This window comes from Bombina bombina, chromosome 6 (assembly GCF_027579735.1).
Source record: "Bombina bombina isolate aBomBom1 chromosome 6, aBomBom1.pri, whole genome shotgun sequence".
NCBI lineage: Eukaryota > Metazoa > Chordata > Amphibia > Anura > Bombinatoridae > Bombina > Bombina bombina.
Window position 1 is genome coordinate 657,170,407 of NC_069504.1, and position 17,856 is coordinate 657,188,262.

Consider the following 17,856-nt stretch of genomic DNA (forward strand, 5'->3'; position numbering starts at 1 on the left):
GGAGTCAAAATTTAGTTCTTAGAGTTCTTCAGGGGGTTCCGTTTGAACCCATGCATTCCATAGATATTAAGCTTTTATCTTGGAAAGTTTTGTTCCTAGTTGCTATCTCTTCAGCTCGAAGAGTTTCTGAACTATCTGCATTACAATGTGACTCTCCTTATCTTGTGTTCCATTCTGATAAGGTGGTTTTGCGTACCAAGCCTGGGTTCCTACCTAAGGTTGTTACTAACAGGAATATCAATCAAGAAATTGTTGTGTCTTCTCTGTGTCCTAATCCTTCTTGTAAGAAAGAACGTCTGTTGCACAACTTGGACGTGGTTCGTGCTTTGAAATTTTATTTGCAGGCAACCAAAGATTTTCGTCAAAATCTTCTTTGTTTGTTGTCTATTCTGGAAAGCATAGGGGTCAAAAGGCTACAGCGACTTCTCTTTCCTTTTGGCTGAAAAGCATCATCCGTATGGCTTATGAGACTGCTGGACAGCAGCCTCCGGAAAGGATTACAGCTCATTCTACTAGAGCGGTAGCTTCCACATGGGCTTTTAAAAATGATGCTTCTGTTGAACAGATTTGTAAGGCTGCTACTTGGTCGTCACTTCATACCTTTTAAAATTTTTATAAATTTGATACTTTTGCTTCTTCGGAGGCTATTTTTGGGAGAAAGGTTTTGCAAGCAGTGGTGCCTTCCGTTTAGGTTCCTGTCTTGTCCCTCCCTTCATCCGTGTCCTAAAGCTTTGGTATTGGTATCCCACAAGTTAGGATGAATCCGTGGACTCGGTACATCATGCAAAAGAAAACAAAATTAATGCTTACCTAATAAATTTCTTTCTTTGGCGATGTACCGAGTCCACGGCCCGCCCTGTCTATTCAAGACAGATAGTATTTTTTTATGTAAACTTCAGTCAACTCTGCACCTTATAGTTTCTCCTTTTCTTCCTTGGCCTTCGGTCGAATGACTGGGGGGTGGAGTTAAGGGGGGGAGCTATATAGACAGCTCTGCTGTGGTGCTCTCTTTGCTACTTCCTGTCAGGAAGGACAATATCCCACAAGTTAGGATAAATCTGTGGACTCTGTACATCGCAAAATAAAGAAATTTATCAGGTAAGCATACATTTTGTTTTTTTGATGTAGCTAAGAACCAAAAGACCCATATTAAATAATGAAGTATTAACCTAATTATTTCTTAGGATAACATTATGTAAATACCAGGCAACCCTGGATTCCCTCACAATCTTTTGTTTTATGTGAAGTCTTAGCTATAAAGATGTGGCTCTAAATTCCAACCGCAGAACATGACCCCATTGTTAAATCCCTTGTTCATAGTTTTACATATGTTTCTTGGGGTAATTTTTTTTCATACAATTATGTCATTGAGTACTAATTTTCAAGCAAACACATGTTTGTGTGAGTGTATTTATTAACCCCATATGTATCTTTGGTATCCTTAGTGCAGTATAAAGGGGAGAATCTCACCAGCTGCTTCCCCAGCATCAGCAGGGATGGACTAGAAACAGAAGATGCTACCATTGCTATAATTGGAGCTGCTATCATGTATGCTTGTGTCCTGTTTGCCTGGTATGTAAACACCGCCCTAATTACGTACAATAATAATATGCCTCAATTACGTTATGCCAGACAGGCTTCTTCGTATAGCACGTCTTCATTATGTACATGTTGTGTTAGCAAGCTGTCTTGTCTTTTAGTTTCCAAGAAAGTTCTTGTCTCTTAACAATGATTTATTTTTTAGCATTTTATTTATAGAACGAGATGTAGGGGTTTTCCAGTTCTCTGTAATATGCCTTTTGTAATACTTCTTTAAACTGATTAAAGGGCCATTATAATGAAAACATGACATCCTTTCATTCATGAAAGCATATCATTTTATCACTATCGACCCAGCAAATCTACAAGGTTAAACACATAGGTAATATACTGATAAGGAGACAAATAGAACTGCTGCTTTCGAACAGAAACTTCCACTGAACCAATCAACATCACTTATGACTCAGCTGTGCAACTAGCGCTGGAATAGCTCAGAGGCAGTTTCCCCTTAGGACCAGCAGCCCTCTGTCTGCAACCTCAGAGGTTTGGGATGTTAAACATCCCAGACTCAATTGTTTGGGATGTCTAATAAGCCCTGCTCTCATGCAACCAACTGCTGCATAAGTGTTTGCTTATGCAATGTTAAATTCTAACATTGGCAAGTCCAAAGGTTTGCAGACAGGTTACCTGTCTGTGAACATTGTCCACACATATGTTGGGTACGAAAATCAATGGCACAACTTATTCTGTTTTTCGGTCTATTCATCTCTTTATATCCACAGGTTATTAGGATTTTATTATTTTGGTGTAGGTGAAAAAGTCGGTGAATGGCAAAACATGTTAGGGGCTTGTGAGTAGTGAATGGGAACTCTTGAATTTTAATTAGCAACTGGCAGGTAACTTGAACAATAATATCATTAACTTAGAGCAATATAAGAAATAGACAAATTGGTTATAGGAGGTGTTTGGTGCTCAACTATTTTTTTACAAACTAAACATATGAGAAAGCTACTTTATTTCGATCTGGTTCACATACAGTTACTGGGAGCAGCTGTATTTATTATAATCAGATTCAAACACAATCAGTATTTAATAGGTGTGTTTGAGGGGCAGATATCCAGTATAAACCGGATGGTATGAGGAACTGTCACAATATTTTAGGTACTATGTTGTACCTTTGCTTTATAAGATATAACTAGCTGAAGTTCAGCACTAAAGTAAAGTAATAGTAAATCCATTTACCAGTGCAACAAATAAAGGGGACTTTCAGTCATGAAGTATAAAATACTCCATGCAGAAAGTTCCTTTATTTGTCTGTAGCATTCGCCACACTGAGGGCCCACGGCAGAACGCTATTTATCACTGATGTGATTTGAGCCAATAGCAGTGCGAGCCAGCTGGCATTATGCCAGATAGCTAGCACGTTATTGGCTAAACTCACCTCAGTGATAAATAGCGTTCTGCCATGGGCGGCCTGAGGCGCTCAACTCAGCGAACACTGCAGTCAAATAAAGGAACTTTCAGCATGAAGTATTTTATTTTATTTAATTTCAGCCAGATTATGAGTTTGGCGTTATGAGTGAAAAAGCATCATTACGGCCCACAACGATTCTTTTTCCCTACCGCTGCTATTACAAGTCTTGTCAGAATAGCTGTACCGCACACTTTTTTGGCCGTCAGGCAACGTCAGTACCCCACTTTTAAAAAAGTCGTTTTTCAATGGGACTTCCATAGCGCCAGTATTACAAGTTTTGCTATGAGGCCAAAAAGTGAGCGGTACTGCCTAAAATGACAAGATCCATACCGCCATCTAAAGTCAGTAGTTATGAGTTTTACGTTACAAAGCTGTACCATAAAACCCATAACTAAACTGTCACAAAGTACACCAACACCCATAAACTACCTATTAATCCCTAAACCGAGGCCCTCCTGCACCGCAAACACTATAATAAATTTATTAACCCCTAATCTGCCGCTCCGGACATCGCCGCCACTTAAAAAATGTATTTACCCCTATTCCGCCGCTCCCCGACATCGTCGCCACTATAACAATATTATTAACCCCTAAACCACCGCCCTCCCGCATCAAAAACACTATTTAAATATAATTAACCCCTAATCTGCCGTTCGCCCACTCCGCCGCTATAATAAACCTATTAACTCCTAAACCTAACCCTTACACCCCCTAACTTAAATATAATTAAAATAAATCTAAATAAAACCTACTATTATTACCTAAATAATTCCTATTTGAAACTAAATACAAACTTACCTATAAAACAAAACCTAAGCTAGATACAATATAACTAATAGTTACATTGTAGCTATCTTAGGTTTTATTTTTATTTCACAGGTAGGTTTGTATTTATTTTAACTAGGTAGACTAGTTAGTAAATTATTAACTATTTACTAGCTACCTAGTTAAAATAAATACAAATTTACCTGAAAAAAAGCCTAACCTGAGTTATACTAACACCTAAAATTACAATAAAATTAAATTAACATAATAAAATTATCTAAATTACAAAAAAAAATAAACACTAAATTACACAGAATAAAAAAAAGAAATTATCAAAAATAAAAACAAATTACACCTAATCTAATAGCCCTATCAAAATAAAAAGCACCCCCAAAATAAAAAAAAAAACCCTAGCCTACACTAAACTGCCAATGGCCCTTAAAAGGGCCTTTTGCGGGGCATTGCCCCACAGAAATCAGTTCTTTTACCTGTAAAAAAAAATACAAAAAAACACCCAACAGTAAAACCCACCACCCATACAACCAAACCCCCGGAATAAAACCCTATCTAAATAAACCTAAGCTCCCCATTGCCCTTAAAAGGGCCTTTTGCGGGGCATTGCCCCACAGAAATCAGTTCTTTTACCTGTAAAAAAAAATACAAAAAAACACCCAACAGTAAAACCCACCACCCATACAACCAAACCCCCGGAATAAAACCCTATCTAAATAAACCTAAGCTCCCCATTGCCCTGAAAAGGGCATTTGGATGGGCATTGCCCTTAAAAGGGCATTCAGCTCTTTTACATTCCCCAAAACCCTAAGCTAAAAATAAAACCCACCCAATAAACCCTTAAAAAAAACTAACACTAACCCCCGATGATCCACTTACAGTTTTTGAAGAACGGACATCCATCCTCATCCAAGCAGGCAGAAGTCCTCATCAAAGCCGAAAGAAGTCTTCATCCAAGCCAGCAGAAGTCTTCATCCAAGCGGGCAGAAGTCTTCATCCAGACGGCATCTTCTATTTTTATCCATCCGAAGTGGAGCGGGTTTATCTTCAAGACATCCGGCGCGGAGCATCCTCTTCTTACGATGGTTGCTGAAGAATGAAGTTTCCCTTTAAATTACGTCATCCAAGATGGCGTCCCTTACATTCCGATTGGCTGATAGAATTCAGCCAATAGGAATTAAGGGTAAAGAAATCCTATTGGCTGTTCCAATCAGCCAATAGAATTAGAGCTCAAGGGAAACCTCCTACTTCAGCAATAATCATAAGAAGAGGATGCTCCACGCCGGATGTCTTGAAGATGGACCCTCTCCGCGCCGGATGGATGAAGATAGAAGATGCCGTCTGGATGAAGACTTCTGCCCGCTTGGATGAAGACTTCTGCCGGCTTTGAGGAGGACTTCTACCCGCTTGGATGAAGACATCTGCCGGCTTCGATGAGGACTTCTATCCACTTGGATAAGGATGGATGCCCGGTCTTTAAAAACTGTAAGTGGATCGTCGGGGGTTAGTGTTAGTTTTTTTTAAGGGTTTATTGGGTGGGTTTTATTTTTAGCTTAGGGTTTTGGGCAATGTTAAAGAGCTAAATGCCCTTTTAAGGGCAATGCCCATCCAAATGCGCTTTTTCTAGGGCAATGGGGAGCTTAGGTTTGATAGGGTTTTATTTGGGGGGGTTTGGTTGTGTGGGTGGTGGCTTTTACTGTTGGGGGGTTGTTTGTATTTTTTTTACAGGTAAAAGAGCTGATTTCTTTGGGGCAATGCCCCGCAAAAGGCCCTTTTTGTAATTTAGATAATTGTATTTTGTTAATTTAATTTATTTAATTTTATTGTAATGTTAGGTGTTAGTGTAACTCAGGTTAGGTTTTATTTTACAGGTACATTTGTATTTATTTTAACTAGGTAGTTAGTAAATAGTTAATAGCTATTTACTAACTAGTCTACCTAGTTTAAATAAATGCACACTTACCTGTGAAATAAAAATAACAACTAAGCTAACTACAATGTAACTATTAGTTATAGTGTAGCTAGCTTATTGTTTATTTTACAGGTAAGTAAGTATTTATTTTTAAATAGGAATTATTTAGTTATTAATAGTAAGTTTTATTTAGAATTATTTTAATTATGTTAAAGTTAGGGGGTGTTAGGGTTAGGGTTACGTTAGGGTTAGACTTAGGGTTAGGGTTACGTTAGGGTTTAATATATTTATTTAATATTAGTGATGTGGGAGGCCAGAGGTTTAGGGGCTAGATTAGGGGTTAATACTTTTTTTCCCCATAGACATCAATGGGGCTGCGTTACGGAGCTTTACGCTCCGCGATTGCAGGTGTTAGGCTTTTTTTTAGCGGCTCTCCCCATTGATGTCTATGGGGAAATCGTGCACGAGCACGTCAAAACACTGCTTGTATTTGCATGAAGTATGGAAATCAACGCAACCATATCGCCCGCACAAGCCGGGTTTTTGCAAACCTGTAATAGCAGTGCTATGAAAGGTGAGCAGTGAAAATAATGTACAAGTTATTAGCGAGTCAGCCATAACGCAAAACTCGTAATCTGGATCTTTATTTGTTGCATTGGTAAATCCTAGCGTTTCACTTTAATACAACCAATATGTTAAAGGGACAGTAAACCTACGAACTAATGTTATATAATTCTGCACATAGTGCAGAATTATATAACTTTAGCTTAGCGCCAAGCTTATAAATCTAACGATTGAAGAGATATTATTTTCCATAATGCAATTTTCCTGACTGCCACTCCTGACTCTACTGAGCGGGTCTTAATTTGCATAAGCGCATCGCAGGCACGCTGCCTAGTCACAGTCCTAGTCACAGTCGGCCCGATCGCGCCATTAAACTGAATGTAGCTTGCTCCCGCTACCAGACCAGAGCTAAGCTAATGTGCACTATGTGCAGAATTATATAACATTAGTTTGTAGGTTTACTGTCCCTTTAAGTTTAGGTTAAGTTAGAAATAGCAACACTTGTAGCAATGCAGCAAGAGACTATCAAGGTGTAAACTTTTTTAGGCACACCGCAGCTAGAGATTATCTATTACATGGGATATTGATATGCGTTATGCGTCATAACTATGGATTTAAAAAAATTTATTCTAGCTACTGCAAATATTATTATTTTTTTCCAAGTAGAAAAACTCTAGCTTGATTTAAGCTACTTATGTATATCTAAAAAATACTGACTGTAACTTGAATAAACATGACATCTCAACATTTGTAGAAAATAGTGAACTTCTGATTATATAAAATCTTCAAAAAAATAACAGAGATTATTATTATTATTATTATCAGGTATTTGTAGAGCGCCAACAGATTCTGAAGCTCTGTAAACATAGTCGGTGTACAGGATAGCTTTTGTAGGGGTCAATTGGGTAGAGAGCCCTGCCGAGAGTTTCACTGTTGTAGTCGGCTCTTATGAAGCGATCTGTAAACAGCTGGGCCCATAGGCTTACAATCTAAGGGGTTCAAGGGGAAAGCAATGGAGTTAGGAAAGGTTAGTGTTGGTTGTATGCATCCCTGAATAGTAGAGTTTTTAGGGAGTGCTTGAAGCTGTTAAATCTAGGGGAGAGTCTTATGGAGCGAGGCAGGGAATTCCACAAGATGGAGGCCAGTCTGGAGAAGTCCTGTAAACGGGAATGTGAGGAAGTAACAAGAGAGGAGGAGAGGAGGAGATCCTGAGCTGATTGAAGGGGACGGGAGGGAGAGTATCTAGAGACAAGTTCTGAGATGTAGGGGGGAGCAGTGCAGTTGAGAGCTTTATATGTCAAGGTGAGGATTTTATGTTTAATCCTAGAGGCAAGAGGAAGCCAGTGAAGGGATTGGCAGAGAGGTGCAGCAGATGAAGAGCGACGAGTATGGAAGATGAGCCTGGCAGAGGCATTCATAATGGATTGTAAAGGAACTATGCGGCAGCTAGGTAGACCAGAGAGGACGGAGTTGCAGTAGTCGAGGCTGCAAAACCCTGCTGACATAGAGTAATAAAGACATGTGCACTCTCCTGAGCTCTTATCAGCCTACCTAGTTTTACTCTTCAATAAAAGATACAAAGAAAATGATGCAAATTTGAAAACAGAAGTAAATTAAAGTTGTTTAAAATTACATGCTCTATCCGAATATAAAAGTTTAATTTTGACTTTACTGTCCCTTTAGAACAAAACTAAAATAGAATTTTCTTTAAACATGTACATTCTTTTCTTTAAATGTTAATGTTTCAAAGCTACAGGTTAAAACTTCACCTGTAGCTACAATACCAAACTAAGATAAAAATTAACCACTTAAAAATAAAGGAAACAAATGAATACTGACAATTTCCATCACTAGACTTGTCTAGTGAGTGATTTCTGGTTTGCTGTCATAATCCTGTTTAAAAGGATCGCTGTGTCAAAACAGTATTTCTTTCATGTAATTAACAAGAGTCCATGAGCTAGTGATGTATGGGATATACATTCCTACCAGGAGGGGCAAAGTTTCCCAAACCTCAAAATGCCTATAAATACACCCCTCACCACACCCACAAATCAGTTTTACAAACTTTGCCTCCCATGGAGGTGGTGAAGAAAGTTTGTGCTAGATTCTACGTTGATATGCGCTCCGCAGCAGGTTGGAGCCCGGTTTTCCTCTCAGAGTGCAGTGAATGTCAGAGGGATGTGAGGAGAGTATTGCCTATTTGAATTCAATGATCTCCTTCTACGGGGTCTATTTCATAGGTTCTCTGTTATCGGTCGTAGAGATTCATCTCTTACCTCCCTTTTCAGATCGACGATATACTCTTATATATACCATTACCTCTACTGATTCTCGTTTCAGTACTGGTTTGGCTTTCTACTACATGTAGATGAGTGTCCTGGGGTAAGTAAGTCTTATTTTCTGTGACACTCTAAGCTATGGTTGGGCACTTTTATATAAAGTTCTAAATATACAGGGAGCGCAGAATTATTAGGCAAATGAGTATTTTGACCACATCATCCTCTTTATGCATGTTGTCTTACTCCAAGCTGTATAGGCTCGAAAGCCTACTACCAATTAAGCATATTAGGTGATGTGCATCTCTGTAATGAGAAGGGGTGTGGTCTAATGACATCAACACCCTATATCAAGTGTGCATAATTATTAGGCAACTTCCTTTCCTTTGGCAAAATGGGTCAAAAGAAGGACTTGACAGGCTCAGAAAAGTCAAAAATAGTGAGATATCTTGCAGAGGGATGCAGCACTCTTAAAATTGCAAAGCTTCTGAAGCGTGATCATCGAACAATCAAGCGTTTCATTCAAAATAGTCAACAGGGTCGCAAGAAGCGTGTGGAAAAACCAAGGCGCAAAATAACTGCCCATGAACTGAGAAAAGTCAAGCGTGCAGCTGCCAAGATGCCACTTGCCACCAGTTTGGCCATATTTCAGAGCTGCAACATCACTGGAGTGCCCAAAAGCACAAGGTGTGCAATACTCAGAGACATGGCCAAGGTAAGAAAGGCTGAAAGACGACCACCACTGAACAAGACACACAAGCTGAAACGTCAAGACTGGGCCAAGAAATATCTCAAGACTGATTTTTCTAAGGTTTTATGGACTGATGAAATGAGAGTGAGTCTTGATGGGCCAGATGGATGGGCCCGTGGCTGGATTGGTAAAGGGCAGAGAGCTCCAGTCCGACTCAGACGCCAGCAAGGTGGAGGTGGAGTACTGGTTTGGGCTGGTATCATCAAAGATGAGCTTGTGGGGCCTTTTCGGGTTGAGGATGGAGTCAAGCTCAACTCCCAGTCCTACTGCCAGTTTCTGGAAGACACCTTCTTCAAGCAGTGGTACAGGAAGAAGTCTGCATCCTTCAAGAAAAACATGATTTTCATGCAGGACAATGCTCCATCACACGCATCCAAGTACTCCACAGCGTGGCTGGCAAGAAAGGGTATAAAAGAAGAAAATCTAATGACATGGCCTCCTTGTTCACCTGATCTGAACCCCATTGAGAACCTGTGGTCCATCATCAAATGTGAGATTTACAAGGAGGGAAAACAGTACACCTCTCTGAACAGTGTCTGGGAGGCTGTGGTTGCTGCTGCACGCAATGTTGATGGTGAAAAGATCAAAACACTGACAGAATCCATGGATGGCAGGCTTTTGAGTGTCCTTGCAAAGAAAGGTGGCTATATTGGTCACTGATTTGTTTTTGTTTTGTTTTTTAATGTCAGAAATGTATATTTGTGAATGTTGAGATGTTATATTGGTTTCACTGGTAAAAATAAATAATTGAAATGGGTATATATTTGTTTTTTGTTAAGTTGCCTAATAATTATGCACAGTAATAGTCACCTGCACACACAGATATCCCCCTAAAATAGCTAAAACTAAAAACTACTTCCAAAAATATTCAGCTTTGATATTAATGAGTTTTTTGGGTTCATTGAGAACATGGTTGCTGTTCAATAATAAAATTAATCCTCATAAATACAACTTGCCTAATAATTCTGCACTCCCTGTATGTGTTTAAACATTTATTTGCCTTGATTCAGGATGTTCAACGTTCCTTATTTTCAGACAGTCAGTTTCATATTTGGGATAATGCATATGAATAAATCAATTTTTTCTTACCTTAAAATTTGACTTTTTTCCTGTGGGCTGTTAGGCTCGCGGGGGCTGAAAATGCTTCATTTTATTGCGTCATTCTTGGCGCGGACTTTCTTGGCGCAAAAATTTTCTTGTCATTTCCGGCGTCATACGTGTCGCCGGAAGTTGCGTCATTTTTTTGCCAAAAGCATTTAGGCGCCAAATAATGTGGGCAGCTTTTTTTGGCGCTAAAAAATTTGAGCGTCATTGTTGTCTTTCTTCCATTTGTTCTTTGTTGAAAAGGTGTTGATTATTTTGGATATTACGGTATCTAGTTTTTTAAGACTAGCTGACACTATTTCTGCCTATTTATTTCTTCTGTGTTTTCAGAGGTTTTCTTTCCATTTCCCCATACTAGGGAATGGAATAGGCTGAGAATTTTCTTTTATTCCTTCTTCAAAGGTTTTAAACTATATTCTTTGCCAGCAGTTAAATTCAATTTGGAGGGTTCTCCAATTTATTGGGGCTATCTCTAATTCTACTAATTATGCTATTGTTTCTATAGCAAAATAGTATTTATTTTCCTTTAGATAGTTGTATCTTATTTATGGAAAATTATTTAGTTTCAGGTACTTTTCTTGGTCCTGTGATTTATTTGGATATTGCAATTGCTTCATTTTCTCTGTTTACTTTAAGATCAAGTATCATATTATGATTTATTTTAGCATTGTTAAAGGGACAACATTTACTAGACTAGGTGCTATTGCATTTGTCTTGTTGTTTTGCATTTATTGATTATGCAAGTCCACTGTATTAGCTGGTCCTTTAAACTGGACTATCATGCTAATAATTTCATTTGTGTCTTCATTTATTGAATATTTTCGCAAATGAGGGTTAATCTATGTCTTTAGCTTTTTTAGCTAGAAGAATTTTGTGATTTAAAAAAAAATAAAAAAAAAATCCATATTTCTTTTGTTCTAAGATAATCAATTATTTGTTTTATAATTGGATTCAATTCTTAACTGTTACTCTGGGCTTCAAGATTGAGTTCTAAGACTAAAACTTTGAGCTTATACTAGTTTGGTTGTTCTTATTAAGGAACAAATTCCTGAGTTCTTTCCCAAGTAACATGTTTATAATTGGAGTTCGAAATCAGCTCCCTAATATTGCGATGTACGTGCCGTATTCCAGCTTGGCTGGTAAGGGGCAGGTTAAGACTTCTTTGAAATTTATTTGGTTCTATTTTGTCCAAATTTCTTTGATTTTATTCCAGTAAGGCTAACACTTTCTTTAACTGTGTTTCTGTCCTATATATTTTGGGTACTGTTGAAGCATGGCTGGGCACCCATGGGGTTCAAGCGCTGCTCAGACCTGGAATCTTCTGGGGTATTTCTTCCAGTTCCTTTTGAGGAACCGGGTTTTGGAGTTTTATTCAAACTATTTTGCCTTTTTATGGTCATTGTTAGCATTATTTGTTTTCATTAGATACAATAAATGCATATTTATATTTTTCTGTTTTCATTCAGATTATTTTCTGAGGATGCGGAATCTCATATGATTCACTTGCTCTTCAGGACATAGTTAGAGGATCTTTTTTTCAAAAGCTCTTGATTCCTCACACAAGGGTCACCTATTTTAGGTTTCCAGATAGTTTGTGTCGCTGTCCTTGTCTCTATCAGACAAGGGATAATTTTATTGGGTTCCGTCTGTCGGTACCTTTAGTCACTCTTATTTCCTTCAGTTGCTATATATGCATAGAAGTTTTAGGTCTTATGGCCACAGCATTGGATTCAATTCCTTTTGCTCATTTTCACTAGAAAGAACCTTTCCAGTCTTTTATAAGTGTTGTTTCTTCAAGAACATGGTTGGAGGATCAATTTACCAAAAAGTTTGTTTGATTCCTCAGACAAGGGTAACCTTTTTAGGTTTCCTGATAGATTCAGTGTCCTTGACTCTGTCTCTGACGGACAAGAGACGTCTGAAATTGGTTTCAGCTTGTCGAAACCTTCAGTCTCAATCTTTCCCTTCGGTAGCCTTATGCATGGAAATTCTAGGTCTTATGACTGCTGCATTGGACGCGATCCCCTTTGCTCGTTTTCACATGCGACCTCTTCAGCTCTGTATGCTGAACCAGTGGTGCAGGGATTATACAAAGATATCTCAATTTATATCTTTAAAACCGATTGTTCAACACTCTCTGACGTGGTGGACAGACCACCATCGTTTAGTTCAGGGGGCTTCTTTTGTTCTTACAACCTAGACTGTGATCTCAACAGATGCAAGTCTGACAGGTTGGGGAGCTGTATGGGGGTTTCTGACAGCACAAGGGGTTTGGGAATCTCAGGAGGCGAGATTACCAATCAATATTTTGGAACTCCGTGCAATTTTCAGAGCTCTTCAGTCGTGGCCTCTTCTAAAGAGAGAGTTGTTCATTTGTTTGCAGACGGACAATGTCACAACCGTAGCATATGTCAATCATCAAGGAGGAACTCACAGTCCTCTGGCTATGAAAGAAGTCTCTCGAATACTTGTATGGGCGGAATCCAGCTCCTGTCTAATTTCTGCGGTTCATATCCCAGGTATAGACAATTGGGAAGCGGATTATCTCAGTCGCCAAATGCTACATCCGGGCGAATGGTCTCTTCACCCAGAGGTATTTATTCAGATTGTTCAAATATGGGGACTTCCAGAAATAGATCTGATGGCTTCTCATCTAAACAAGAAGCTTCCCAGGTATCTGTCCAGATCCAGGGATCCCCAGGCGGAAGCAGTGGATGCATTGTCACTTCCTTGGAAGTATCATCCTGCTTATATCTTTCCGCCTCTAGTTCTTCTTCCAAGAGTGATTTCCAAGATTCTAAAGGAGCGTTAGTTTATTCTGCTGGTGGCTCCAGCATGGCCTCACAGGTTTTGGTATGCGGATCTTGTCCGGATGGCTACTTGCCAACCGTGGACTCTTCCGTTAAGACCAGACCTTCTATCGTAAGGTCCTTTTTTTCCATCAGGATCTCAAATCCTTAAATTTGAAGGTATGGAGATTGAACACTTGATTCTCAGTCATAGAGGTTTCTCTGACTCCGTAATTAATACTATGTTACAGGCTCGTAAATCTGTATCTAGGATGATATATTATCGAGTCTGGAAGACTTACATTTCTTGGTGTTCTTCTCATCATTTTTCTTGGCATTCTTTTAGAATTCCTAGAATTTTTACAGATTCTTCAGGATGGTCTGGATAAAGGTTTGTCTGCAAGTTCCTTGAAAGGACAAATCTCTGCTCTTTCTGTTTTTTTTCACAGAAAGATTGCTAGTCTTCCTGATATTTATTGTTTTTTACAAGCTTTGGTTCGTATAAAACCTGTTATTAAGTCAATTTCTCCTCCTTGGAGTTTGAATTTGGTTCTAGGGGCTCTTCAAGCTCCTCCGTTTGAACCTATGCATTCGCTGGATATTAAATTACTTTCTTGGAAAGTTTTGTTTCTTTTGGCCATCTCTTCTGCTAGAAGAGTTTCTGAATTATCTGCTCTTTCTTGTGAGTCTCCTTTTCTGATTTTTCATCAGGATAAGGTGGTTTTGCGAACTTCATTTTAATTTTTACCTAAGGTTGTGAATTCTAACAACATTAGTAGAGAAATTGTAGTTCCTTCATTGTGTCCTAATCCTAAGATCTCTAAGGAAAGATTGTTGCATTCTTTGGTTGTAGTTAGAGCTTTGAAATATTATGTTGAAGCTACTAAGATTTCCGGAAGACTTCTAGTCTATTTGTTATCTTTTCTGGTTCAAGGAAAGGTCAGAAGGCTTCTGCCATTTCTTTGGCATCGTGGTTAAAGTCTTTGGTTCATCATGTTTATGTTGAGTCAGGTAGAACTCTGCCTCAAAGGATTACAGCTCATTCAACTAGGTCAGTCTCTACTTCCTGGGCATTTAGGAATGAAGCTTCGGTTGATCAGATTTGCAAAGCAGCAACTTGGTCTTCTTTGCATACTTTTACTAAATTCTACCATTTTGATGTGTTTTCTTCCTCAGAAGCAGTCTTTGGTAGAAAAGTACTTCAGGCAGCTGTTTCAGTTTGATTCTTCTGCTTATATTTTCATTTTTTTTCATTATAAGATTTAAACTTTGTTTTGGGTGTGGATTATTTTTCAGCGGAATTGGCTGTCTTTATTTTATCCCTCCCTCTCTAGTGACTCTTGCGTGGAAGTTCCACATCTTGGGTATTTATTATCCCATACGTCACTAGCTCATGGACTCTTGCTAATTACATGAAAGAAAACATAATTTATGTAAGAACTTACCTGATAAATTCATTTCTTTCATATTAGCAAGAGTCCATGAGACCCACCCTTTTTTTGTGGTGGTTATGATTTTTTTGTATAAAGCACAATTATTCCAATTCCTTATTTTTTATGCTTTCGCACTTTTTTCTTATCACCCCACTTCTTGGCTATTCGTTAAACTGATTTGTGGGTGTGGTGAGGGGTGTATTTATAGGCATTTTTAGGTTTGGGAAACTTTGCCCCTCCTGGTAGGAATGTATATCCCATACGTCACTAGCTCATGGACTCTTGCTAATATGAAAGAAATGAATTTATCAGGTAAGTTCTTACATAAATTATGTATTTTTAAGCAAAAAAACTGAGAATTTGCAAATCTAATTTGCATATCTTACCCACAATTCTCTTGTGCTTTGGAAACATTGTATATTAAGAATTTCTGGGGAAAAGCAAGCAGGGATACTTGCCTAAATGTACTAATTTCCTATGCAAATATTTACATTGATTTAATTTTGAGAGAGACATGGAGGATTTTAATTTCAGTTTTTTATTTCCCCCCATAATTTTAATGAATTTTGATATATATATATATATATATATATATATATATATATATATATATATATATATATATATATATATATATATGTTGCGGGTAAAGTCAGATACCCGGGTAATACAGACATTACTCAAGCAGCTGTGGGTTAAAGCCCAATGTAAGATCATAAATCCCCTCAGAGTCATCGAGTCACTGCATCAAACTTATATAGCATGCATTGTTCCCCCATCTTTACTATCTTTTTTGCCTCCGTCTGGGGGGTTAAAGGGGGGCAAAAGTTCATTTGGCGTGGATGCCAGAGAATCAGAGGGGCACCTTCCTTGAACACCCCAGGCGGAGGCAAAAGAAATAGTGTAGATGGGGGAATTACAGTACATCGGGCTTTACCCACAGCCGCTTGGGTAATGTCCATTTTACCCGGGTTTCTTACTTTACCCGTAACATACATATATACTGTATATGTGCTTTGGAGCCCTTTGCAGTCAAGTAGCTAAAAACAGGTTAAAGGGAAAATAAAGTCAAAATTAAACTTTCATGATTTAGATAGCGCATTCAATTTTAAACAACTTTCCAATTTACTTGTTATCAAATTTGCTTCGTTCAGGAGTGTGCACGTGTCGGTAGTACTCTATGGCAGCAGTGTTTTGCAACATTATTTGTATTGAAAGATAAAAGTTAAGTGTTGCGCTGGTTAACGCCCTTGCACATATACAACTCTGCTCCCAAAAAACAGAAAAATAATTTTTGTGCACTAACAGCTACAGGGTGGGTCATGTATACTGTATTATAGGAGATTGATAAAGAAATCTATATATAAATTAAAATGTTTGTATTTATTGAACCACAAATAAAGTATTAAAATATTGTACTATTATAAATGACCGGTCATTTTAAAACCCTTTTCTAAGTACAATTATTATGTTATAAAAACCCTTATCTAAACAAGCAAATCGATATTATATATTAAAAGCAAACAATTTGATACAAAATAAAACCAATATGATGATGATTGGTTCAAAGTGCTAATGCCTAATAAAACAAGATTCTTGTAAACTTCCTTTGTAACGGCTTTGTTGATATCAACTTTTGCTTTGAAATGCATACAAATCACGTAGTAAGTATAAGTCTCTCAAAAGACAAACAGTTGTCAACCAATTGGAGAACACTCTGTAGGTATCTCGAGAGGGTCTGTACTATGTAGTAGTGGATTATATATATTTCCAATGAACAATGTCTTTGACTACTCAGAGTCCTCTGCGTTACCAAGTGGTACAAAAGATGATCGTCATTATGGTCCTCTGATTATTATTAACAGAACACACGGACGGACTGTATACCTCTAAGTGCATCCCTTAATCTAGATGAACTGTTTCTCATAGCCAGTCGCTTACCGTACTAGAGCCGTGGCACAGGTGTCTACACACCTCCGTCCATTATTTCCTGGTTGCATTACGTATAACCCACATGGTCTTTCAGAGGCCAATCCTGGAGCGACGATGCAGAATGGTGTTCAGTGAATAATAAGAAGAATCCTTACTCTGCGCAGAGAATTTTACAACGGATCTTAAAAGCAAAAGAGTCCTTCTTGAATCCAAGGCAATCCTTTGCTGTCCTTTATAATTATATGGAATCCAAACATCTACTGTCATCATCAACACGTTTCACCATATTCCACGGCTTTATCAAGAACTTGAAACGCGTTGATGGTGACAGTATATGTTTGGATTTCATATAATTACAAAGGACAGCAAAGGATTGCCTTGGATTCAAGAAGGACTCTTTTGCTTTCAAGATCCGTTGTAATATTCTCTACACAGAGTAAGGATTCTTCTTATTATTCACGGAACACCATTCCTCATCGTCAATCCAGGATTGGCCTCTGAAAGACCACGTGGGTGATACGTAAGAAACCAGGAAATAATGGACAGAGCTATGTAGACACCTGTGCCACGGCTCTAGTACGGTAAGCGACAGGCTATGAGAGACAGTTCATCCAGATTAAGGTATTCACTTAGGGGTATACAGTCCATCCAAGTGTTCTGTTAAAAAACGATTTAATAATCATCAGAGGACCATAATGACGATCATCTTTTGTACCACTTGGTAACACAGAGGACTCTGAGTAGTCAAAGACATTGTTCATTGGAAACATATATAATCCACTACTACATGCTATTGGTTGACAAGTGTTTGTCTTTTGAGAGACTTATACTTACTACGTGATTTGTATGCATTTCAAGGTAAAAGTTGATATCAACAAAGCCGTTACAAAGGAAGTTTACAAGTGACTCGTTTTATTAGGCAGGTATGTTCGTCAGATGCAGTCATGCGCAGCAGAGACTGCAGACAAGCATACCTGGCCTTGAGCAGCAGAGTAGTGCGCACTGCGGAAGCTGCCTGGTGGGGGCGTGGCTGGGTGTCCCGTGATGGGGTCATGGCCGGACATGCCATGATGGGGGCGGGGCGTGGTGAGGGGCCGTGGTCTTGTGGGAGCACGCGGGAGGGGCGTGGCCGGCGGGAGAGAGGTGGGAGAGACCAAAACAGAGGAGGGAAAGAGAGAACGCGAGCAAAAGAGGGGGAAGAGAGAGAGAGCAAAAGAGAGGAGGGAAAGAGAAGAGAGAGCAAAAGAGAGGAGGGAGAGAGAGAGAGAGCAAAAGAGGGGGGAGAGAGAGAGAGCAAAAGAGGGG

At 38.8% G+C, this 17,856-nt stretch overlaps 1 protein-coding gene across 1 annotated transcript in view; it reads left to right on the forward strand.

Moving 5' to 3' along the window:
* SERINC4 (serine incorporator 4) overlaps nucleotides 1-17,856 on the forward strand; it is a 250,149-nt gene that overhangs the window by 157,832 nt on the left and 74,461 nt on the right. The window contains exon 8 of the mRNA XM_053719367.1: nucleotides 1,446-1,572. Within this exon, the coding sequence (XP_053575342.1) occupies nucleotides 1,446-1,572 (127 nt within the window). The remainder of the gene's footprint in view (nucleotides 1-1,445; nucleotides 1,573-17,856) is intronic.